Source organism: Myotis myotis, unplaced genomic scaffold (assembly GCF_014108235.1).
Source record: "Myotis myotis isolate mMyoMyo1 unplaced genomic scaffold, mMyoMyo1.p scaffold_m19_p_10, whole genome shotgun sequence".
Lineage (NCBI taxonomy): Eukaryota > Metazoa > Chordata > Mammalia > Chiroptera > Vespertilionidae > Myotis > Myotis myotis.
In genome coordinates this window covers 1,556,714-1,580,388 of record NW_023416314.1, presented here as the reverse complement: position 1 = coordinate 1,580,388, position 23,675 = coordinate 1,556,714, and the positions used below count along the sequence as shown (strand labels likewise).

The following is a 23,675-nucleotide window of genomic DNA, read 5'->3' as shown; positions in this document are numbered from 1 at the left end:
CACTGCCCACCTGGCCCTGCCCACCAGGCCCTGCCCACCCGGCTGGAAATGAAGGACACCCTTTAAGATGAGCAGCAGCACGTGTAGCTTGAGCGTCAGGGGCGTATGTGCACCTGGGAAAGCCCTCCTCCTACCCGTGCATCTCCCGCGCTTTCCTACCGAAGCCTGGCTCTGCCCTCCCTGGAGCCTGGGCTCCGCCTGGGCTCTGCGGAACCAGCCTCCGGAGCAGCTATTCCTTAGGATTTCAAGGAAGCGCTGTCCGCTCTCCCTCCGGCCTCTTATCTGTAGGTCAGTGTTTGTAACAAATGTGCCCTACTGTGCGCGATATTAACAACGGGGGATGCAGTGGGTGTGCTGGGGCTGACTGGAACTCTGTACTATCTGCTCAAATTTTTCTTATAAATTAAAATTGTTTTTAAAAGGGCTATTAAAAGTAATTAACACTTAAATTACTTAACACAAAAACAGTTCCCTAACCTCCTCCCATCACCGTCCTGGCAGCCAAGCGCAGGGCCAGAGCCAGCAAAGGCCTGGAAAGCTGCCTTTTAAACAAGCGCCTGGGGCCACAGAGGCCACAGAGGGATCGCTGCCCTCAGAGACAACGCGCCAGCTCCCTCGATTTGCATTTGAGATGCCCATCAAATAGACAGTAAACCAGTTATTCTGTTTATTTTATTTTTGTTAATCCTCACCCAAGGATATGTTTCCATTGATTTTTAGGGAGAGTGGAAGAGAGAGGGAGAGACAGAGAGAAACATTGATGTGAGAGAAACACACCGATTGGTTGCCTCCTGCATGTGCCCTGACCAGGGCCCCGGCCAGAGAGGAGCCTGCAGCCAAGGTATGTGCCCTTGACTGGACTCGAACCTGGGACGCTCTGTCCACTGAGCCAAACCGGCTAGGGCCGATTATTCTGTGTAATAACCTAACTTAAAGTGCGGACCCCTCACAGACTCTAACCCGGACACTGAGGAGAGCAGAGGTGGTGATCTCCTAGTGGCGAAAGGACTCACAGTGGCCGGACCCCCTACTGGGCCCCCACACTGCCCAGGCTGCTGGACAGACAGGAGCAGGGCAGGCTGCCTCCGCCCCATCCTCACTGCCGCTGACACCTCCCAGGGGGTCCCTTCCCACTGGGTCCCCCCACACCGCGAGGTCTGCCCCCCCCCCCACAAGGGGGACACCCTGGGCCCACAGATCCCCATGACTCAGAGCTGTCTCTCTGGAGCCCAGAACCCACACAGCCTGGCTACACAGGGCAGGGGGCAGGGGGGCAAATCCTGGTATATATTATATTGCCTTGAAGATGGAGTGATTTCACAGGAAGAGAAACAGGAAGGAAGTCACCAGGAGAAAAAGGAAGACCCCTTCCTTAGAAAGGGAAACAGCATTCACAAATCACAGATGCGGGCTTGGTTTCTGAGTCCCCTAGCCAGAGGGGGTGCAGCGCCTCACTCCCCCTCTCCCCCCCGCCCCCCCCCCCCGCCCCCCGCCACTGTCCCTGCCGATGTCTCAGCCATTCTCCCAGGGGCCTCTCATAAGGGCCCTCAGAGGCAGGAGCTGAGCACAGTCCCATGCGGCCACCGCCATCCAGGCGGAGAGCGTACGGTGCCAGGAGGAGTGAAGGAGCGGGACCCCGGCCGCTCCGGCCAGCATGAGTCCAGGCCCCTATCCTTACGGTGCTCAGGCCACCTCTAGGGGTTCTGGCTGGCGGGCAGCATCGCAAGGAAGCCCCAGCCAGGGCCCCGACAGCTGCTGGGCATGAGCGAGTCAGGCCAGCACGGGCATCGCCTCCTCCGTGGCTGCTGACAAAGGGCCATTCAGGGGAGGCTGACAAGCAATCCCAGCTGCGGGAACGAACTCAGAGCAGCTGCCCGGGCTGGGCCCTGCCCCCCCACTCCCCCAGCCACACCGCAGTGTCCAGGCAACCTCTGCCCACCTCCCTCAAAGCCTGGCTCTGCCCTTGTGCTTGAGCCTGCAGAGGTACGTTGCATAAAATCCCACTGTCTTGCTTGGGACATGGGGTGTGGCCTGGGGACAAACCGTGACCCACAGGGCCTCCTCCCTGGAGATCTGTCCTGGGTCTGGGAGTGAGGGGGGGTACATGCACTTATGGGGGTGTACTTGACCTTGTTTATCTTGGCTCCGGGAAACACACTGTCCCCAGCCCAGACACGGGCCCTCATTCCGTCCCCACAGAGCCATGGCCACACCTCCTTCCACACATGCACCAGTGTGTCACCCATCAGACTACGAACTCCTTGGCGGCAGAGCCACGTTCTAGGCACATCTGAATCTCCAGGACTCAGCGTAGCTGCTCAATAAACACTGGTGACTGACTGAATGAGTGCTTCCGGGTCACTACCCCTTTAAGTCCTAATCCAGGCTAAACTCAGAACAGCCTAAGGGTCTGTAATGACTTCCTAAGGAATGTTAAAACTTCCTCAGTCCCCAGTCCCCAGGTCCTCCCTTCCGCTCTCTAGGTCTCCGCCAAACCCCAATCACCAAAATGCTCCGAGGAGTCCGCTCCTGCACTGGCCTCAGCCCTTAAGCATCCCGTACCTAAGCTGGAGTCCAATTCTTCGTTTGAGACTCTCCCAAAGGAAGCAGGCCGGGGTGAGAACCTCCACCTCAGGAAGGCGTGGCAGCCCTGTGTGAGTGACAGAAGGCAGCTGGGAAGGACGATGGCGTTCACCCCTCCTGGTGGGAGAGCGTCCCCCCCATGCTCATGGGCTTCCTCCCTGGCGCCCACCTGAGCACCGCCAGGACAGGGGCCTGGCCCCACTGCACTGTCTAGGGCAGGAGTGACCTTGCCATTGAAGAGGGAAGTGGGAGTGGAGGGGAGAAGGCGTGGACATAAGTAGCTAAAATGAAAGCACAGTGGGCCACAGAGTCTTGCGGGGGAGGGGGGGGCGGGCGGGGGAGAGGGGGCGGGGACGAGGGGGCAGGGAAGAGGAAAGCCTGTGTGTCTCCTGGGAATCAGGAAAAACAGTTGAAAGAATGAGCACTGGGAAGTGCCTCAGAGGATGATGTCATAACAAAATGCCGCTCTGACAGCAACGTCACTGCAAGCATTCCGACAGCAGCCGAGACGCACGGAGTGTTTACTGCGTGCCGGGCACACACAGCACTTTACACACTCACCCTGCCCAGTCCTTGCGCCCATTTGACACGCGGTGAGAAACTAGCGAGCCTGGGAACGCAGATAGAGCCCAAGCATGCGTCCCCAAGGCCAGCCGAGTTAGCAGGCTGCAACGGAGAGCTCCTTCCAGAAGGCCTGGGCACAGGCAGCAGGAGGCAATCATCAGGGAAGGGCGCTGGGAGGCCGGTGACAGCCCACAGAGCCCCTGCAGTGCCCGCGCCGGCACCTCCTTATTCGCAGGCTACGAAGAGCCAGTCTGACAGGCTGATGAGGTCAGCGGGGACGGACTGGGACCCAGCCAATGGAGCGAAGGGGCCGTCACAATGGCCTGGGTGAGGCGCAGCTGGCCGCGCTGAGCGGGCGTGAGGCCCTGTGAGCGCGTGCTGTCTGCGTCAGGTCTGCCAGCTTATGCGTGTGTCTGAGAGGGAGAGTGTGTGCAAGTGAGTGAGCATGTGAGGGGGTGGGCCTTGCTGCGGAAGAAGAAGGTTGCAGAGCCTTCCTGGTGGGGGGTGGGGTCAGGTCAGCAGGGGGAGAGGGACAGGATAAATCCATCGCTCTGCCTGCGCAGGAGGGCCTGGTGCGTGGGCAACCATCGTTCCACAGCTCTGTGAGATAAATGAAGGCCACGGAGCTGGCAGATCGGAGGGGCTCAACGACCGTCTGTTAAAATGATGTGAGTGAACTGACGCTCCTGGCCTCGGGTCTCTTCTGAGGTCTGGCTTTGCCCTTTGGCTGTGTGGGGCCCCGGTCACCGGCACTGGACCCTCCCTCATCGCCGGCCCCTCCGCCCCAGATCAGACGTTCTGAGTGGAGCAGCCGCACTGCGAGTCCCAGCCCTCGCCCTGGGCCTGTGCGCCCTCGCACATCTTCCTACAAACTCCAAGCGGGCTTCCTGCTTACCCAGGTCAGGCTCTCCCTCCTCCCTCCTGTTCCAGAGCAGAGATGCTGCCAAAGGCTCCCCCCTTCCAGAGGAAAGCCCCCCACCAACCGAGGGCCCGGAGTTCATCCTCCCCAGAGGACGCTTCTTTCAAGGCTCCACCCGCCCCAGTTTGGGTCCCGGCAGAAGAGAGCAGGTGGACCAGTGTCTGGGGGCCGGCTCCACAGCCCAAGAGAAGGAAGCTTGGGCTCGGTCTCCTGGGCACCTGGGTGCAGGCGGAGGCTCTCTCTGGAGTAAACGGAGACCAGCCCCTTTCTGCTCAGCTCACTGGCAACCCTGTTTAATGAAATCATTACGATTCAGCACCAGAGACAAGGGGTCTCTTTCAGATTGCATAATCGACAAAAATTGAGAGGAAGAAATGCCTTGGAAATCATGGAACCTAACCCCCTAAAAACAAGGTGTTATTGACAGGCCTGAGGTGGAAATAGAGGTCTGAAATCTTGGAGGCTTTCAGTTGCTTAAGATCAGTCTCAGCCATTTCTGACTTTCAGCAAAAACATGCCTGTGGAATGAATGCGCTTACCCTCAGGGAAGAGCCTGGACTAGAGCCCGTCTGTGCCTCCAGGCTCACAGCCTTCACGCTGGGCCTCTGCCTCCTGGGGCTGGGCTGTCAGGGCTGCTTTATCTCCTCTAGGCTCGGGCAGAAGCTGGCGGCGCTCTGTCAGACAGTGAGTCCAGATGGCGGCCACCTGAATCCCACAGGGCTGGGGGCAGGGGAGTGTGTGCTGATTTACTGCGTTTCCAGGGTCTAGGGAATGGCTCCTTCTTGCCACACCCTCCAAGAAAACAAAATGAAGCAGGCTTCCCACCCACAAGGGGGCCTACACTTGGAAAGGACATACCAGTCCCCAGAGGGCTGCTGAAGGTCAGATGGCCCAGCCACTACTTGGGTGTGAGCCTCCATTTCCCACCTGTGCCTCAGTTTCCCCATATACACAATGTCCTGGTTGGATGTTCCCTCAAGGCCCCTTCTGGCTCTTAAAAATCCAGAACTCTAAGGTCAGGAGCTGTGTCTTCCTCCTCTCCTTCATGTCCCCAGCAACTCACACACAGTAGATCCTTAACAAGCTCACTGGATGAATGAGATGGGTCCTCGGTCAGTCCCAGGATCACGGAGGTCAGGAAGACTTGCCTCCTGCCTACCGCCTAATCCTCATAGAATCCACAGGTCTCACTCAGCACAGCCCTGGCAATCCCACAGCCCACTGCAAACCTGCTTCCTCTCTGGGAAGCAGAGATGTGGCTGGAGGAGCCAAGCAGGAAAAGGTGCCAGGGAAGAGAGGGAGGCCTGGACGCCAGACAGCTCTCCCGGCCCGACGTGCACTTTGCTAACTCACCTGGCTCCTCTCCTTCCTGCTCTTCTGACTTCCCCCATCCATGGCCCTCTCTCCCCCTTGTAGCTGCTCCCGGCCCCTCTCCATCCCTGCCACCTCTAGGAGGCTCCGAGCCTTCTGCTGGCCGAAGACCGCCTGGCCCTCCATGAGGCCAGAAGACAGAAGGGCCTGAGCAGACTCCTAGGCTGGTCCAGGAGCCTCGGGCTTGCTCAGGGGCAGGGCATGGAGAAAGCAGCCGTGAAGACTTACGTTCTGACCCAGGAGAGGGGCTCCCCTTAGAGAAGATCTCTCCACCTGCCTCTCAGGGTTCCTGGGAATGTGTCCCTCCGGCCTCTTGGCCCTCCCCTATATGTGCAGGCACAGAGCCTGTCAAGGCAAGAAATGTCCTATCTCCCAGCTGAGATCTACCGAGAAGCACCGTGTGTGTGTGTGTGTGTGTGTGTGTGTGTGTGTTATAGTTTTTGTGTGTGGTGTGTGTGTGCATGTACACTATGATGGCAGGGCGTATGGGTGGGTGGTGTTGTAGTGGTATGCGTATGTTGTGTTTGGTGTGCATGTGATGTGATATACGTGCAACAGCGGTGGTGTGTGTGCAGGATGGCATGTATGCATGTGTTTGTGATGTGTACTGTGGGGGGTGAGGGGAGTGGGTACAGGGGCCATGTCAGTTTGGGTGGGAGCTAGCTAGGCAGGGTCCCCTGCCAGAGGAGCCACAGATACCCAGTATCCAGGCAGCCATGTTGGGGGGCGGGAAGGAGACAGGAGGTGAGGAATGGGCAGGAAAAGGAAGGAGGCTGCGAATTAGAGGCATCTCCATGGAAACTACCAGGCAGGTCACATGCCAAAGGCTAAGTTGCTGAAAATGTATACACATCCACAATATGAGAGCAGGAGGCCCCGGAGTGGGGGTATCTTCAACCATCTCCAAACCTGGGGATCCGGCCAGAGAGCACCCGCCCAGGAGACCAGGGGAGAGGGGACAGAGGCCACCGGTGGGGCGAGGCCGCAGCAGCCTTGGCCCCATGGCTGGGGGCGGGCAGCGGTCTGGGCAGGCCGTTTCTCAGCACAGCCGCTCTCTGCTCCCACCTGGGAGCTTTCTCCTCCAGCCACCACTTGTAAGAGCCAGAAGCCGGCGCCAGGAGCGCCTCCAACTCGCACGGAAGCTCCGGGAGACACAATGGGGAGGTTCTGCCGGTCGCCCCGCCCGGGAAGGGGCTGGGTAGGAGGAAAGGAGGGAAAGGAGGGGATGGGGGGGGCGGGGAGCAGGGCTCCCTAAAAGACATCGGGACTAGATAAACAAGGAGGAAAACACTCATGATCCCCGCACCCTAGAGCCCCAGCCCTTCTCTGCCTCCCCCAACCGCCCTGCCGCTCCCCTAACCAGCAAGTTCCATTTTGTGTCGCTCCTGTGTGCACACGCACGCCCAGCCGCCCGCCCAGGCTCTATCCGGGGGCCACGCTTGCAGGTAGCAAAGGGGAGGCGCCCGCCGGATAAGGATGGTGCAGCCCTTTCCCCTTCTCCCCCAAACCAGAGCCCGCGCTCCAAGCGAGCGCGTGCACAGCCACGGCCTCGCCGGGCCTCTGCCCAGGGGCCCCTCTCCCCTCCGACGCCCACCTCCTCCTTCGCAGCCGCCGCCCGGGGAGACGGCTCACACCCGCGAAACCAGCAAACCGCGCAGCTCGCCGGCGCCTCCGACCCTTCCCCGCCGGAGCCTCTCCCTCCGGGAAGGGGAGCCCAACCTCGCCCCTCGCAGTCGCTCACCTGCGCAGCGCGATCCTGTCACAGGCGATGCCCTGAGGACCTGCGGAGCCGGAGGAGCTGGGAGTGGCGCCCGGGGCAGAGCGGTGGGGAGGCTGTCCGCTTTCCGCCTCCTTTCGCGGGCCGGGTGGGGCGGGGGCGGGGCTCCGCGGGCTGGGGGGGTGGGAGGTGGGCGGGGCTCCGCGGGCTGGGCTGGGGAAGTGGGCGGGGCTTCGCCGGCTGGGGTGGGAGGTGGGCGGGGCTCCGCGGGCTGGGGGGGGGTGGGAGGTGGGGGGGTGGGAGGTGGGCGGGGCTCCGCGGGCTGCTGACAGATGGGGTGGGGGAGGGGAGGGGGCGGGGCTCCGCGCGCTGATGGGGGTGGGGTGGGGTGGGGTAGGGGCGGGGAGGGGGCTGCGCGGGCTGATGGGGTGGGATGGGGTAGGGGTGGGAGCGGGGCTCCGCGCGCTGATGGGGGTGGGGTGGGGTAGGGGCGGGGAGGGGGCTCCGCGCGCTGTTGAGGGACCCCCGCCGCCCTGTCAGTCCCCGCCGGCTCGCGAGCGCGTCCACGCAGGCACACGCCGCCCCCGCCCCGCCCCGGGTGGAAGGGTTCTTGCAAAGCGCGGCCCCCTCGGAGGAGCAACAGGAGCCGGCGCCGGGGGCGGGCAGCGCCGCTGTCTGAGCTCCCTCTGCTGCGGGAGGGAAGGGAGCGAGACCAACAATGACGGCCAGTGTCGCTGTCAACAGTGAACCGGGACGGGAATCAGAGGGAGCAGCCCAGCGAGCCGCCGCAGCCCGCGCCCCTCGCAGCCGGGCCGTGCGGGGAGCCCGCAGGAAGGGCTGCGTCGTGGCGCCGCGAGTCTGGTTGTCGCTGCCATTCAGCGAGATCCAGGTGGGGCGCCCACCCCAGCCGCAGATTTGCTGCCCAGAACCCCCTTTTCAAGACCTCGCCAAGTCAGCCCGCTCCGCAGGGTCCCAATTCAAGACGGAAAACTGCACCTGGAGATCTAAACCCTAGTTCCGCACAGCTCTACGGATCGAGCGCCTCCGCTTCCTCCCCTGTGAACTGGCTCCCCTGTAAGCACAGGCCCCTGGAGGCTTGGCCCAGCCCTCAGTGCTCAAGAAGCCCGGATGGGGGGAGGGGCGAGGGGAGGGGGCGGGCAGGCATGAAGAAAGGGAAGAGGCCAGCTTGGCAGAAACTCAGCAAGGCCTGGCCACTGGTTGGCACCCAGGAGGCCATGCTGCCTGCCATGAGGCTGCCCAGCCTGAGGTGAGATGGGGGGTCCACAGGATGAGGGCTGGCTGGTGAGAGAGGCTGGACCGTTGAGCCTGGGCAGGGCCCTGGGGACATCATTACAAACCTAGGAAGTCGGGCGCTGCTAGGAAGAGTCCCAGCCCTGGGCCTCCGCTTTCTCGTTTGTGCAGTGAAGGAGGTGGACAGGGTAATCCTGAGGCCCTTCCAGCGCAAATCCCAGGTAATGTAATTGTTCAATATGTTGCCCGGTCTTAACGCCTGAGCGCAGAAAGTATACATACACTGAGGAAAGCTGTGCACTGCGCTGGGGGCCACAGACAGCTCCGGAAATAGTGAGGCTCAGCGGGGTGGGGGAGACCCTAGATCATGTGACTTTCCACAGAGACATCTCCAACTCTGTCCTTCTTTCTCAAGATTGCGGTGGCTCCTAGGGGTGTTCTGTGGTTCCAAATTGATTTTAGGATTCTTTGTTCTAGTTCCGTGAAGAAAATGCCATTGGTGTTTTTTAAAATATATTTTTTATTGATTTCAGAGAGGAAGGGAGAGGAAGAGACAGATAGAAACATCAATGATGAGAGAGAATCATAGATCGGCTGCCTCCTGCACGCCCCCCATTGGGGATGGAGCCCGCAACCTGGGCATGTGCCCTTGACTGGAATCAAACCTGGGACCCTTCAGTCCGCAGGCTGACGCTCTATCCAATGAGCCACACCAGCTAGGGCACATGGTGTTTTGATAGGGATTGCGTTGAATCTATAGATTGCTTTGGGTTGTGTGGACATAAAATCCAACTTAACATGACATTCTTTCTTTACAACCCAATACCCTTTTCTGCTTCATCTCCTGAGACATTCCGTGCACTGCCTTCCCCATCCATCCATCATGCTATCACCCCAGCCCTTGCCAACACTGTCCCCCAGCTCAAGAGGGCCAGTCACAATTATTCCAGCTCACTGCTTGCTTTTCTGCCCCAAACTGTTACCCAGATAATTTTCTCTCCTTCAAACATTCTCTCTTTCACTTCTTTACTTACCAGGATCCTACCTACTGGGCAAAACTAAATGTAAGTACCACCTACTGAAAGGGAAGCTGTCTTGTCCCTGCTGCCATGAGCAGTGCTGTCTCCACATCTGTCCTTGGACATGTCAGAGTCTGACTTTTATGATGTCTAATTGCATGTGTGCTGCCCCAATGGAATGGGACTTCCTTGGGGTCGGCCGAGCATATTACTCACCCATAGACCCCAGTGTCTTGCTTGGCAACCCGCTTATACTAGTTGAATTTAAGGGACTCATAGCTCACAAGACCCTACATGATCTGGCCCCACCACCTTTTCAGATTCATGTTGACTACTCTCTTGCTCACTCTCTCTCCAGCCAGAAATCCCTCCGTTTAACCACAGGGTCTGCAGACCTGGCTCCCTGCGCACTGGCACCTCAGGCTAGACAAGGCCAGTGAGTGCATGTGCATTGTTCTCTCTCACCATGATGAATGGATAAAGCAGCTATTGAGGGCACAGGCAGGAGAAAACTGGGTGGTGAGTCTCCCCAGAGCTCCTAGGCCAGCAAAGAAGGGCAGGTGACCCTGACACTGACATTGTAGTTCAGGGAAGGATGTCTCCATGGAGCTGGAGGCACTGGGGAGGGTGGCAGACATGGTTGGTTCCCTAGATCCACTCTCTTCTTTTCCCTTCCTATCAGAACTGCAATGCGTTCAATTTAAACTACCGATTTCCCAGACTCCTTTGCAATGAGGGGTGTCCATATGACCCAACTCTGGCCAAGGAGATGGGAACAGAACTGTCCTGAGTGAGAATTCTAAGGAAGACACAGTAGTATGTACCTTTTGCCTTTGACTTTTTTTCTCCCTGCTCCTCCCCCTCCTCCTCCTCCTTCTCCTCTTATTTCTCGGAAACATGGATGTGATGCCTGGAGGGGAAGCAGCCATCTCGCAACCAGGAAGAAAGAAGTCTCCTACTAAGGAGGTCGGACAGGCGGCCATCAACGACATCTGAATGACTTCATTGTGGAGTTCTGGCTTCATGAGAAAATTCAGCTCCTATTACATACATGTGCAGTAGCTCATTATCTGTTCCGTGCAGTTAGCACAGCCCTACCTGATACGATTGAGGGCCCAGCTGGGAGGACAGCATTTCATCCTGAGAAAGCCCCTCCCCCGGAAGACCTCCCTGCCAGGCACAGCCCCACGGGCACAGGCTGGCACAGCCAGCATGTCAAGGACACACACTCCACCAGCTCTCCTCTTGGAGTGGGTCCTGCATGGCCCTTCCCTTCGCTACCTTGATGCCAAGCCTTAATTGGGGGGAAGGGAAGAAAGCAGAGGCCGCCATAGTGGGAAAGTTGGAAATAAAATCTCGCTCTGCCTTCCCCCCAGGAAAAAAACAAGCCATGACAAAGCCTGGATGAGGTTTGTTTTGAAGTGAAAAATCCACGCCAGTTCCATTAGTTTGGAAAACCAGTTGCTGCCTGAATAACTGAAACCTGTCCTATAGGTGTGAACTGTCACCTCAAGGTGCTGGCGTCTAATTGTGAGCACACGTCGGCCAGAGCTGCTGGTTCTCCAGACTGGAGCACGTGACGCCTCCCCCCCAGCCCTTCCACTCTGACAATATGCCACCATTGCCACTCCCAGTGATGCCCCTGGGAGAACGCCAAGCGATGCTGCCCTTCGGAGATAATGGCGTTGGAAATGCAATGCTAATGGCTCCCCAGACAAGACCAGAATAGCCTCGCCTCGTGTTCTGCCTTCCTGGCGCACAGAGGCCGCCGCCTGTGAGCACCGCAGGCGCCTCACGCCCGCCCTCCCCGAGTGCCCGGAGCCAGCTTCATGGCGAGAGCCACCTGTTCATCATCATAGCATTTTGTCCAACCCGCTGGATGGGCTCAGAACAGAGGTGCAGCTGAGTGTGGGAGCCGGGAGAACCTGCAGCCCAGCAGGCACCTCCATTCAGACTATAAACTCGCTTTGCAAGTTGATCATCACCCACGAACTGGGCCATGTTTGCCATGCAGTTAAGATGGATTTTTATTTTCTTCTGCACCCCAGCTCCCACCCCCACCCAGAGCCTGAGCTGGTGTTTAAGAAAACAATAAAAATGACGTGGGCTGGTGGACTGTTGACCTTCTTTATATGGAAGTCACGTGAAGGCTGCAGACCAACTGCCAGGGGCAAGAGGAACGTCCCTGCACTTCTCCCAGGAGGCCTGGCGTCCCTGCGCTGCGCCTGGCGTCCCGGGGCTGCGCCTGGCCTGCCTTGGGAAGGGGACTCAATTCTGATGACAGTGGGCATTCAAGAAGGATGCTGGGCAGGTCTGCAGATCACTTGTGGCCATACAGGCACTGCCTCTCTCATCTGTTTTGTTTTAAATATGTTTTTGTTTATTTCAGAGAGGAAGGGAGAGGGAGAGAGAGAGAGAGAGAAACATTAATGATGAGACAGACTCATTGATCGGCTGCCTCCTGCAGCCATGGCAGCCGGGCCTCTCTCGTCTGTTTGTAGTGGACTCTTGGGTCCGTTGGTTTCTCCCCTCTCCCTCCCTCCTGTAATTGTTATCTCTGATGATGCTGTTCATGCAGTGGCCTCTATGCTGCGGGCATATTTAATGTCCAGCATCTAAAGCATTATCTCTATTTGTTTTCATTTTTCAGGACTTGTATCCAAGCTGAGGTGTGGCTGGTGGAGTCGATGGGTATCAAGCTCGCTCTTCTGGCCATTCGCTGGAATAGCCGTGGACGCACCCTCTCCCTGGCACATTGTTAGAACCCACAACTGTCCTCCCACGTTGGACTCACAACTTCCTGCTTTAGCCCTGGGAGGAGGGCTGCACCGTTTAGCCCGGGAATCAACCGATTGCCTACTCTCAGATGGTGAGTAACTTAGAAATGGGAAGGGTGTCTTGTTTATGTTTTTGTTTTTTGTTAATCCTCACTCAAGGATATTTTTCCATTGATTTTTAGGGGGAGTGGAAGAGAGACAGGGAAAGACCGAGAGAAAGAGCAATGTGAGAGAAACACACCGATTGGTTGCCTCCTACACGCACCCTGACCAGAACCTGGGCTGGGAGGAGCCTCCAACCAGGATATGTGCCCTTGACCAGAATCGAACCCGGGACTCTGGTCCTCAGGCCAATACACTGAGCCAAACCGGCTAGGGCTTGTTTATGTTTTATCCCTCCTCTACTTGCCAAAAGAATTGGTATATGATGGGTGTTTGCTGAATGCAAAAGACAGGACGGGTATTGACAGAGAAATCCAGCGCAAATGAATTAGCCCCCAGAACAGCGCTTCCAGGCTGTTTGGTGTGGGAGGAGGGAGAGGGGGGAGGGCGCGGTGGGGAGCGGCTCCCTGAGACATGGTCACAGGTCGTGGGCACAGCACACTCGTCTTCAGTCTGCTGTAAAATTATGGTGAACTGTGTTTACAAAGACGGCCTCAGTCCTGTCTCCTTCCCATGGGCTCCCAGCGAAGCTCTGCCACCCTCCCGCTGAGAGTGGAGTCTGCCTCCTGTCCCTGGTCCGGGCTGGCTCTGACTTACTCTGAGTCATAGAAAGAGGCAGAACCATCACTGAGTAACTTTGGAGACTGGACCTTAAGAGATCTGCAGCGCTAGCCGGTTTGGCTCAGTGGATAGAGTGTGGGCCTGCAGACCGAAGGGCCCCAGGTTTGATTCCCATCAAGGGCATGCACCTCATTTGCAGGCTCAATGCCTGACCCTGGTTGGGACACATTCGGAAGGCAAACAATCGATGTGTCTCCCTCACAATAGATGTTTCTCTTTCTGTCTCTCTCCCTCCCTTCCATTCTCTCTGGAAATCAATGGAAAAATATCTTTGGGTGAGGACTTTTTTTTTTTTAAGAGATCTGCAATTCGTGCCTTAGATTTTGTAATACCACCTCTGGGCAGCCAGCTGCTCAGCAAGGCAGAGCGCCTGCTGGAGAGAGACTGGGTGGAGGCGACCCTGACGCCTTGGATGTCCCGTCCCAGCTGGGACTGAAGGCAGCCCCTGGAGTGAGCCGACCACAGACCTCTCAGCCACCTGCCCGGCTCCTACTCCTCGGACCAGGAGAGCATCGCGAGGTGGTGCTTTAAACACCAACCGGGGAGCATTTTGTTTGCAGCAACAGATGGCTAACAGGAGGCGATGGGGCCAGCCATGAGCCAGATGCTCCAGAGGTGGGGCCTGCGCATCAGCATTTTAACAGGCCCCGCTGCCCCTGAGAGGGGACCGATTGGCTCAGTCCCGTGACCCGTTCTCGGCCCAGGCGGACCAGAGCGAGGCCTCCCGAGAATGGGTCCGGCCGCTTTCCCTTCCCACTCACCTCTCAGGGTGTCTGTCTCCTACTGAGGCGTGAGAATCACATGCTGCCTGAACTCATGGAAAACATTTTAAAATATTAACTAAGCTGTGGCCCTGTGAGTGCTGATTATTCATGTCCTGATGAAGGTAAACAGGTGAAAAGCGTCCAAGGCAAGAGGTGGGACTGATCAGGGACATCTTCCGGGGGGAGCTGGCCTGGAGCAGGAGGCTGGGCCTGGGGGAGGCCCCGGGCTGCAAGGAGGTGGGCTGGCGGGAAGGCTGGTCTGGCTGGCAGGTTCAGAAAGTCCTGCTGGGGAGGAACAGGGTTTTGAAGTTTCCGTTCAGCCTCCATTTTTCTTCTCTGGTTCTCCCACCAGCAGAGGGAGAGAGGACTGGCTGGTGCCCAGGTTCCAGGGCCTGTGACAGGCTCCCTCCGGCCCCGCTGCCGGCCCCGCTGTGCTGATGAGAAAGCTGACCGGGGCCTGGAGAGGGCAGCCCCGGAGCCAAACCAGCAAGACCCAGGGCTTCCAAACCTCACAGCCCAGCCAGCCCCCGCCCCTGTCATTAGAGCAGGCCTCAGAGACCCCACCCAGCTGTAGCTCCCGTTCTCTCCTAAGGACCCCTGTGCGAGAGGCGCACACTTTGTGCTCCCAGCTGCCCTTGCTGAGGACCGAACAAGAGAAGGGGTGTGGCTTGTAGCAGGAGAGGTCAGCCAGGCAGAGGGAAGACCTCCCGGGTCCCATGGGCAAAATGAGCGACGCTGGCCAATTTATTCCTCTGGCAAACATTTCTTGCTCAGCGAGAGGTGACGATGCTGCCTGCAGCGTCCAGGCCAAAGACAGCTTCTCTGGAGAGGCAGGAGGGGGCATGACGGTGGAGCCCGTGCCGCTGGTCCTGAGCAGACTCCCCGCTTCCTGGCCTGTGAGGAGGTATTGATGACACTGTCTGTCCCAGGGGCGGGCGTGAGGGCCAGTTGAGATAACACATGGAAAATACCCACCACTGTGCCTGGCAGTGCCAATTGCTCAATACATATTTGCTTCTTAACTTCTCTGTGCTAATTAAACCCACTCAGGCCAGCCCCCAGGATAAAACGTCATCTTTAACAGCTATCTAGTGCGTGCCTGTCAGTGCCAGCACAGAGCTAGGCATGCAGCTCACCTCCCACAGCGACCTTGAGTGCTCCGGGTTACTTACCCCCATTTCCCAATGATGAGAGAGAATCATTGATCGGCTGCCACCTGCACGCCCCCTCCTGGGGATCAAGCCCATAATCCCTGCATGTGCCCTGACTGGGAATTGAACCATGACCTCCTGGTTCATAGGTTGATGCTCAACCACTGAGTCACGCGCCAGGCTCCTGTGACTCTCTTTATGGCGAGCCCCACCCTGTAGCAGACCATTGTGACAAAAGTCATAGAGGGTGCAAGGGTGCAAGATGTCCATGATCAGACACAGGTCCTGCAACTAAAGGCCAGAGGAAGGCACCCTGCTTCTGAGTGACATGTGCACGGCTGCGAGTCCCCAGGCTGCCGCGGGCTCCAGCAGGGGAAGCGCCCTTGACCCTGCCCGTGTTGGGGACCTGGCCGGCCAGTTTACCTCATGAGCTGCTCAGATGATAGAGCTGAGGGACTCAGCACAACTCTGGCGGGGGGGGGGGGGGGGGGGGGGAGGGAGGGAGGAGGGGGGAGGAAGGCACAGGAGAGGGGGGAGGAGGGAGGAGGGAGGAGGGAGGCGCACGGGAAGGGGGAAGGCTTCAGGAAAGGACTATGAACACAGGAGCGACTCAAGCATTCCCCTCTGCCCGGCACAGCACTGACGAGCTCACAGAAGTCACCCCTTTTCATCTGCACCACAGCCCCAGGCGCAGAGCCTGGTGTCCCCAATTCAGAGACAAGGCACCGGAGCCTGGAGAGCTGAGCCGCTTCCCCAGGTGGCTCAGCTGGTCATGGTGGAACCAGGGCTGAAGTCTGGGTGCAAGACAGGTACTTGGTGGGTGTTGTTTGGGGAAGATGGACCTCGCCCATGCTTTCAGAAGTTCTGCACCCCGGGCCTCTTCCCATGAGCAATTGTGCTCCGGGGGCTCCCCCCTGCCTGTCCTGTGACTCAGGACCCTCCACAGTCCTGGCCACCCCGCCCCTGCCTGGGGGGGGCCGCCGCCCTGGCACCCACCCTCCTCTGTGTGTCTCTCTGCACACTGGCACCATTAACCAGGACGGGCAGAAAACTGTTTGCTTTGTCCAGCGATCCGTTTCGCCAGCCAGAGAGGTGTTTTTCCACTCCGAAGAGGCCGTTTCTCTTCCTCTCCCGTCGTGCACTTCCTGCTTCGTGCCTGGTGAGATGATGTTTCTGTCTGTAATAACGGAAGAGTGTCTGGGGCTGGTAAGAAACAGGGCGCAGCTGGGAACATCTCTGGCATCATAATTATTGTCATCACTTAAGAGCTGCTAAGTGGACCTGAGTGCCTGCTGCAGACGTGGCCGAGCAGGGAGAGAACAAAGTCCAGAAAGATGGAGCGAGCTTCCTGCCTCCAGGATGCCTGGATGCACATCTCCGCCAGCGCGCCCAACGCCCGGAGCCTGGCGCGCACGGGCACGCAGACACCGAAACCAGAGGCTGTCCGGACAGATCGCGGGGCTCCCAAAAGGGGTGCTGATGCTCCGCCAGGGGACCACACCGACAGCCGCGCGCTAATATACCCACGCACAGCACTTAGACATGATGCATATGCTCACATGCAGGTACATGCTCAGACATACATGATCAGACACAGTCCTGCAGGATCCACTGGCCCCACCCTCCCCCTCACTCTTTGGGCTCTGGCATCTCTAGTCTTTGCATTCTTTTTTTTTCCTTTTTAAAATATGTTTTTATTGCCTGACCAGTTTGGCTCAGTGGATAGAGCGTCGGCCTGCAGACTGAAAGGTCCCAGGTTCGATTCTGGTCAAGGGCATGTACCTTGGTTGTGGGCACATCCCCAGTGGGGGGTGTGCAGGAGGCAGCTGATCGATGTTTCTCTCTCATCGATGTTTCTAACTCTCTATACCTCTCTCTTCCTCTCTGTAAAAAATCAATAAAATATATATTTTTTAAAAAAATATGTTTTTATTGCCTGACCGGTTTGGCTCAGTGGATAGAGCATCGGCCTGCAGACTGAAGGGTCCCAGGTTTGATTCCGCTCAAGGGCATGTACCTTGGTTGTGGGCACATCCCCAGTGGGGGGTGTGCAGGAGGCAGCTGAACGATGTTTCTCTCTCATCGATGTTTCTAGCTTTCTATCCCTCTCCCTTCCTCTCTGTAAAAAATCAATAAAATACATTTTTTAAAAAATATGTTTTTTAAAAAAAATAAAATAAAAATAAAATAAAATGCTAATAAATTTTCAAAGTTGGAAAGAAAAAAAATATGTTTTTATTGATTTTAGTGAGGAGGGGAGAGGGAAAGAGAGAACTGGATACTCTGATGAGAGAGCATCATTGACTGCTGCCCCTGCTCGCCCCCTAATGGAGACTGAGCCCACAACCTGGCATGTATCCTGGCCAGGAATCAACCTGTGACCTCTTGGTTCATAGGTGGAGGCTCAACCACTGAGCCACACTGGCCGGACCAGTCTTTGCATTCTTCAAGCCATGCCCCTCCTGCCTCAGGAGGGAAAGGCAGCAGGCCCGTGTTTGGGGAACAGCAGTAGATCCTGCCAGCAAGGTGGCTGCCATGGAGGTTGAACAAGAACAAGAACAAAGCATTCTCTCTGCCTCGAACACACTTCCTCCTGCTCTTCCGCTAGAGCAGCGGTTCTCAACCTGTGGGTCGCGACCCCTTTGGCGGTCGAATGACCCTTTCACAGGGGTCGCCTAAGACCATCCTGCATATCAGATATTTACATGATGATTCATAACAGTAGCAACATTCCAGTTATGAAGTAGCAACAAAAATAATTTTATGGTTGGGTCACAACATGAGGAACTGTATTTAAAGGGCCAGAAGGTTGAGAACCACTGAGTGAGTGTCTCCTGACCCTTCAGGTTCTAGCACCAACGTCTCTTTTCCAAGGAAGCCTTCCCTGATCCCCTGGCCGCCCTGAGCACCATCCCCGACCGGACAGAGCCAGCTATGGGTGGTCATATCTTGATATAATTTGTCTTCACACACTTATGGCAGGTGTGTTTAGTGTATGTTTGAACCCATGAGACCTGGGATCTTGTGTGTTTCTCAGCTGTAGCCCTAGGTGAGTGCCTGCCTCGTGGCAGATGCTCAGAAATATTTGCTAAATGAACAAACCCTCGGGCATGTGGAGAGCTCACTATCCACACGGGCGGTCACATAGGAACACATTCACACATGCTTTCATGACCGCCTGTAGCATCCTTTGAAGTGTAGGGTGGCAGACTTGGACACTGTGGAGGAGTAGACATTAATTCAACTCTCCTGAAAATAGTTTAACATTTTGGATAAAAGTGTAAACAACCTTACTTACAGGAATTGACCCGTAGGAGTTCACTGCTTCAGCATAAAGCAAGCACAACAGAATTCACGGAGGAGTGTTTATACCATCAAAATGTGGAAACTAGCTACCCTACTTATATGTCCACTGACAGAGTAAATTGATGCATCTATACAGTGAAACATTCTACAGTTATTGAAGATAATGATAATATCCATCCCCTTTCTTGTGTCATTGAGAAAAAGAAGTAGAGGTACAAAATAATTTGTATCATATGATCCTATTTATTTAAAACTAGTGGCCCGGTGCATGAAATTTGTGCACGGAGGGGGGGGGTGTTCCCCTCAGCCCAGCCTGCACCCTCTCTAATCGGGGACCCCTTGGGGGATGTCTGACTGGCAGTTGGACATCCCTCTCGCAATCTGGGACCACTGGCTCCTAACTGCTCACCTGCCTGCCTGCCTGATCACCCCTAACTGCGTCTGCCTGCCTGTCTGATTGCCCCAACCTCTCTGCCTGCCTGCCTGCCTGCCTGATCGCCCCTAACCTCTCTGCCTGTCTGCCTGATCACCCCTAACTGCCTCTGCCTGCCTGCCTGATTACCCCTAACTGCCCTCCCCTGCTGGCCTGATCTCGCCCCCAACTGCTCTCCCCTGCCAGCCCAATTGCCCCTAACCCCCTGCTGGCCTGATCTTGCCCCCAACTGCCCTTCTCTGCTGGCCTGATCACCCCTAACTGCCTCTGCCTCAGCCCCCACAACCATGGCTTTGTCTGGAAGGAAGTCGGACATCCAGAAGATGACCCGTCGACCCGGTCTAATTAGCATATTACTTTTTTATTAGTATTGATAGATCATATAGGATAGGATTGCTTAAATGGGGTGGGGGGGGGGAGCCTTTTTCAGCAGGAGGAGATGCTTTTGGCAGACAAAAATACATAATCCCTATATCTGGACTGATAGCCAGCCATATGCACTATACTGTCAAACTGGTCATGAAAAAACTGAACCGCTTTCTTACACCTTACACCAAATAGCTATTGCCCTTACCCCCCCTTAGCCCTCACCTTAGGTTCTGCCTTCGCAGTTCACCCAGATTTGGTTCTGATTGGTTGGTTTCTATGCCAGTCAGTGTCAAAAGCTCCACCTCCTAGGCAGCCATTGGCTCCTCACAGTTCACCCAGATTTGGTTCTGATTGGTCAGTTTCTATGCCAATCAGTGTCTCTGGGCCTATCTCCAGGCCTGATCAGGGAGGCAGGGCTGATCAGCAGCCCTCAGAGGCCTGGAGAGAAACAGACGTGGCTGCTGGCAAAGCCCAGAGAAAAAGAGAGAGACAAGGGCTGATCAACAGCTGCCACGGAGGCTACGGATCAGACCCTGCTTCTCTCTCCGAGCCTCTCTCCGGGCCTGATCTGCAGTCCCCTCGGCAGTCAGTGCTGGGTCGCTGTGCCCGGACCAGTGACCCAGAACTGACTGCAGGACTGACTTCCGGTTGGTGGAGCCTTCTGTTGTTTTGGACATTAGGGACCCTGGGTTTTTATATATTAGGATTATAGACCACTCTCTTTGAATGCATAAAGAGTTCTAGAATTTACCAGAATGCTAATAGTATTTACTTCTGGGTGGTGGGATTGAAGGTGATTTTTACTTTCTTCTTTGCAAGACTATCTACTTGAAAATATTGTTGAGATACAGTATGTTATGAAGTGTGGAGTTTATAGCACAATGTGTAGCACAAATATATGGTATCCTTTATATTATTTTCACAATTTTCAGGATTGTTGGGATTTTTTCCCTTTGCTTCCTTTCTTTATTAATATTTAGCTACTCATGCTAACACATTACTCCCTGAAGAACCTTGGACCTTGTAATCTTTCTTTTTTTTATGAAGAGTCAATATATTTTTTGAAATATGTTTTTATTGATTTTAGAGAGAGGAAAGGAGAGGGATAGAGAGATAGAAGCATCAATGAGAGAAAATCATTGATCAGCTGTCTTCTGCACACTCCTACTAGGGACTGAGCCTGCAACCCAGACATGTGCTAACTGAGAATCAGACTGTGACCTCCTGGTTCATGGGCCGATGCTCAACCACTGAGCCACACCGGCCAGGCAGGCCTTGTAATCTTACAAGGGTAGACGGATGAAGGTCTCATCTATAGTTTCTTTCTGCTGTTAGGAGGCATAGTCCTGTCAGCCCCCAGGCCCAGAGAGTCTTTCTGGCTGCCAGAGGAAGGAAGGAGCCAAAAGAGAAGGGGAGGCGCGTGCCGGGAGAGGCGCTTTCCGAAGTCCAGGCCGGCCTGCTGTCCTCGGGAGGAGGCACAGGGCGTCAGAGGCTGGCCCTGTCGGACAAGCTGGCGTCCTTGTTGTATTCTAGAGATGACAAGTGTGACGAGAAGATTAAAAAGGCACGGTCCAGAAATGAGGATGAAAGCCACTAGGGGTCTGGTGAGAGGTGGGAATCAGGTGAGAGGGAGGGGCTAACTTTACCGTGTTCGAGATCAGGTAGGAGGAGGGGCTTCCCTGCAGGTAGGTGCGTCACACCCAGAGGCCCTCTTGTGTACTTCGCTTCATTTAAATTAGGCCACAGGGAGCTTTCTGAGATTTCCCTCCTGAGGAACTCTGGGCCTTTCTGCTGAACCATTTGGGCAGAAAAGGGAAGGCAGTTTCAAGTGACGCGATAGACCACCTTACTGATCTGGAAAGGAACAGCTAAAATAAGTTAAATTGATTTGCGCAGCTGGCTAAGGATTTTCTCTCAAAGATTTACCTTCCAGAAATTTGCATTTCAAAAAATGGCTCAGATAAGAATTCTTGGAGACCTGGTATCTTCATTTTAAAGGTGCAGATGTTGGTCTCATAAAGCCAATGATCTCTAAGCATTTCCTTGAGGGACCCAGAATTAAGTTGCTGCCATCTAGTGAGTACGCACCCAGAGGGTCTCTCGGGCACGTGGATGGAGGCGGTACTGCCTGTTGCCTTCAGGGAGAGAAAGCTTTCTTCCTAGTGAAAAAGGGAGGCATCGGATCGCTGAGAGGCCCGAACATCCTCAGGGCTCCCCAGCCCCACGTCACGTGACCAAAACTCAGGATGGTGTGTGACCCCTTTTTTCTGGCCATTGGCTCCCAAGGCCTGTTCCTGCCTGTACCAGCCCTGGTGTCTGTCCCACAGCCTGTGCCTCAACCTCGCCCAGCGGTGCAGACTTCTGGGAGAGCGCGGTGCATGCCCAGGCGTGGTGCCTTCCAGCACTCAGTGGGGACCCGGCGCTGCTCCGTGAGCTGTATTTAATTCCACGTGGCGATTCGGATGGCTTTTGGCCTTAACTAGTCTCACTGGACGTTCCCACCTTTGTGTCCGTCGTACCTCTGCTGCCTCTGGTGGAAAATCTCGCCCTGTAACTCTGGTCTTCTCTGGGAAGATCATAAAATGCTGGTTGCTGGCCGGTTTGGCTCAGTGGATAAAGCGTCGGCCTGTAGACTGAAAGGTCCTGGGTTCGATGCTGGTCAAGGGCACATGCCCGGGTTGTGGGCTCGATCCCCAGGAGGGGGCATGCAGGAAGCAGCTGATCAATGATTCTCTCTCATCATTGATGTTTCTCTCTCTCTCTCCTTCTTCCTTCCTCTCTGGAATCAATAAAGATAAATTTTGAAAAATGCTCGTTGCCCCTGGGCATGCGAGGGCACAGAAGGGGTGGGAGGGACTAACATACACTCAGTCTCCAGATCAGTCTAACACCATCCTGCATATCAGATATTTACATGACGATTCATAACAGTAGCAACATTACAATTATGAAGTAGCAACGAAAATAATTTTATGGTTGGGGGTCACCACAACATGAGGAACTAACTATATTTAAAGGGCCAGAGGTTGAGAACCACTGGCCTAACACAACTCTTCCCATTTGTGCGGCTTGCATCTGAGCTTCCTGCTTACTGTGCATCTGCAGGGCGTTCGTGAAGGCCAGCGTTTCCTGCCCTGGGGTTACAATCTCCCACGTCTAACTGCACAGCGAGGGAAACCCGGGCTGCGGGGCTAGGGGCACGAAGGCAGCCTGGCACGCGGAGCGGAGGGTGAGGCCGCGAGATGTTCTGCGAGCTGCAGCCCAAGCCCAGGGTAACAGCAGGCGACTGCCTACAGAGACATCCCCAGGGGGCCTGTCCTGGAGCTTTGGGCTGGGGGCCTGGGCAGTGGCTCCTGCAGTCTGAGCTGGGTAATGGGGAGGGAGCAGAGAGAAGACGAGCTGGAGCGATGCAGGCAGTGGTGGGAGGTGGGGAGGCCTATGAGGTGAAGCCCTTCCAGCGGTTTCCTTACCACAAGCCACAGCTCCGCCCCCCTGGCTGGCTCACCAGACATTGCCAGTGGAAGTGAAGTCCCTCCACGGAGCTGCAAGGGAAGCATTCCAGGGGCCCATGCAGGAGGCAGAGGCACATAAGGTTCATTGTAGCACCAGGTGCAAAATCCAAGGACTGTCCTGGGCTCCAAACGACTCTTCTCAGTCCGGCCACTGGGACCCAAGTTCTGTGTTGTCTTTGTCAGGCGCAGAATGTCTGGGCGCCGGCCCTCCTTCTGGCCCTACATTCTGTGCCATTGGTTCAGCTCCTGCTTCCCGGCTGAGCCCTGGCTGGCGCTGTGCCCAGCCCCACGGGGTTTGCCATGGGCCCCAGGCGGCTGCCAGGGCCACACATTGCTATGGAGAGAAAACTCACAACAAATAGGGGAGGGAGGGAGGGAAGGAGGGAGGGAGGGAGGGAGGGAGGGAGGGAGGGAGGGAGGGAGAGAGGGAGGGAGGGAGAGAGAGGGAGAAAGAGAGAGAGAATGCGTGCTGTTGGGACTTTTCAGAATGCCCTGTATGAGAGTTAAATTAGAAATACTAAAACAATGAAGCTGAAAATAAGAGACCAGGGTGGAAAGGGCCAGAGGGAGCATCAGGATCAATGAGCCCGCGGTGCGTGTCCTCCACCCCTGTCCAGAGTTTAATTTAACCTCGTCCTCAGTGCCAGTGAGTACTGTGACAACTTGGTGAATTCAACTGAATTTGGGCGACTATTAGTCCAGTTCATGGAGTCATCAGACAAGAACCTAACGGGGTTCTGATCTCTGGTTCCAGCCACCCAGACCTCGTCTGGGGTGTGGAGGGCACCGGCGTGCTGCCCCAGTCCTGGGCAGAGTAACTGAAGTGCTTCTAACTAGAATTAGCACAGTCCCCTGGGATGCATCAAGCTCAGGAAGTTAAGAAAATGCACATTTTTAATCACTCTTCATTCTCCCACCCTCTGAGCTCTTCGTTAAAGTGCCATTAAATGAGCATCCCTCTTCCTCAGCAAGCTCAGCACCCTCACGTAGACCTGACCAGCCGGACCTCACATGAGCGAGTTCACTTTTTTCATGGGAGTGGGCAGGGAGGATAAGATAAAGACCAGGTTTCAGGGACAGACCCTGAAATGTATTTATTTCATATATTTTAACCGATTTCAATAGAATTCCCAGGAAGTGCCTGGGAGTCAACAGG

At 56.0% G+C, this 23,675-nt stretch overlaps 2 protein-coding genes across 8 annotated transcripts in view; one reads left to right on the top strand and one right to left on the bottom strand.

The window, feature by feature from the left end:
- The window catches only part of FXYD6 (FXYD domain containing ion transport regulator 6), a 36,131-nt gene extending 28,819 nt beyond the window's left edge, over positions 1–7,312 (bottom strand). For 2 of the 3 annotated variants that reach the window (XM_036324183.1, XM_036324185.1), the window contains exon 1: positions 7,179–7,312. The gene's annotated coding sequence lies outside the window, so the exon portion shown is untranslated. Of the gene's footprint in view, positions 1–2,562; positions 2,651–7,178 lie in introns of all 3 variants that reach the window. The other variant, XM_036324184.1, reaches the window with a different exon arrangement.
- A 373-nt stretch (positions 7,313–7,685) lies between these two features.
- On the top strand, positions 7,686–16,318 carry LOC118664254. 5 transcript variants are annotated; one of them, XR_004970273.1, is made up of 8 exons: positions 7,686–8,228; positions 8,577–8,626; positions 9,443–9,469; positions 9,783–11,735; positions 12,075–12,293; positions 13,305–14,652; positions 15,537–16,058; positions 16,166–16,318. XR_004970273.1 is itself a non-coding variant. In XM_036324181.1 (4 exons), the coding sequence occupies exons 1-4, from the start codon at positions 11,444–11,446 to the stop codon at positions 15,688–15,690; spliced, it is 795 nt and encodes a 264-aa protein (XP_036180074.1). In that variant the 5' UTR covers positions 11,106–11,443; the 3' UTR covers positions 15,691–16,318. The 5 variants fall into 5 exon arrangements, 1 of the variants encoding a protein (XP_036180074.1); XR_004970272.1 differs by having other exon boundaries at positions 9,783–10,240; positions 15,537–16,318; XR_004970271.1 differs by having other exon boundaries at positions 15,537–16,318.
- The last annotated feature ends 7,357 nt before the right edge of the window (positions 16,319–23,675 follow it).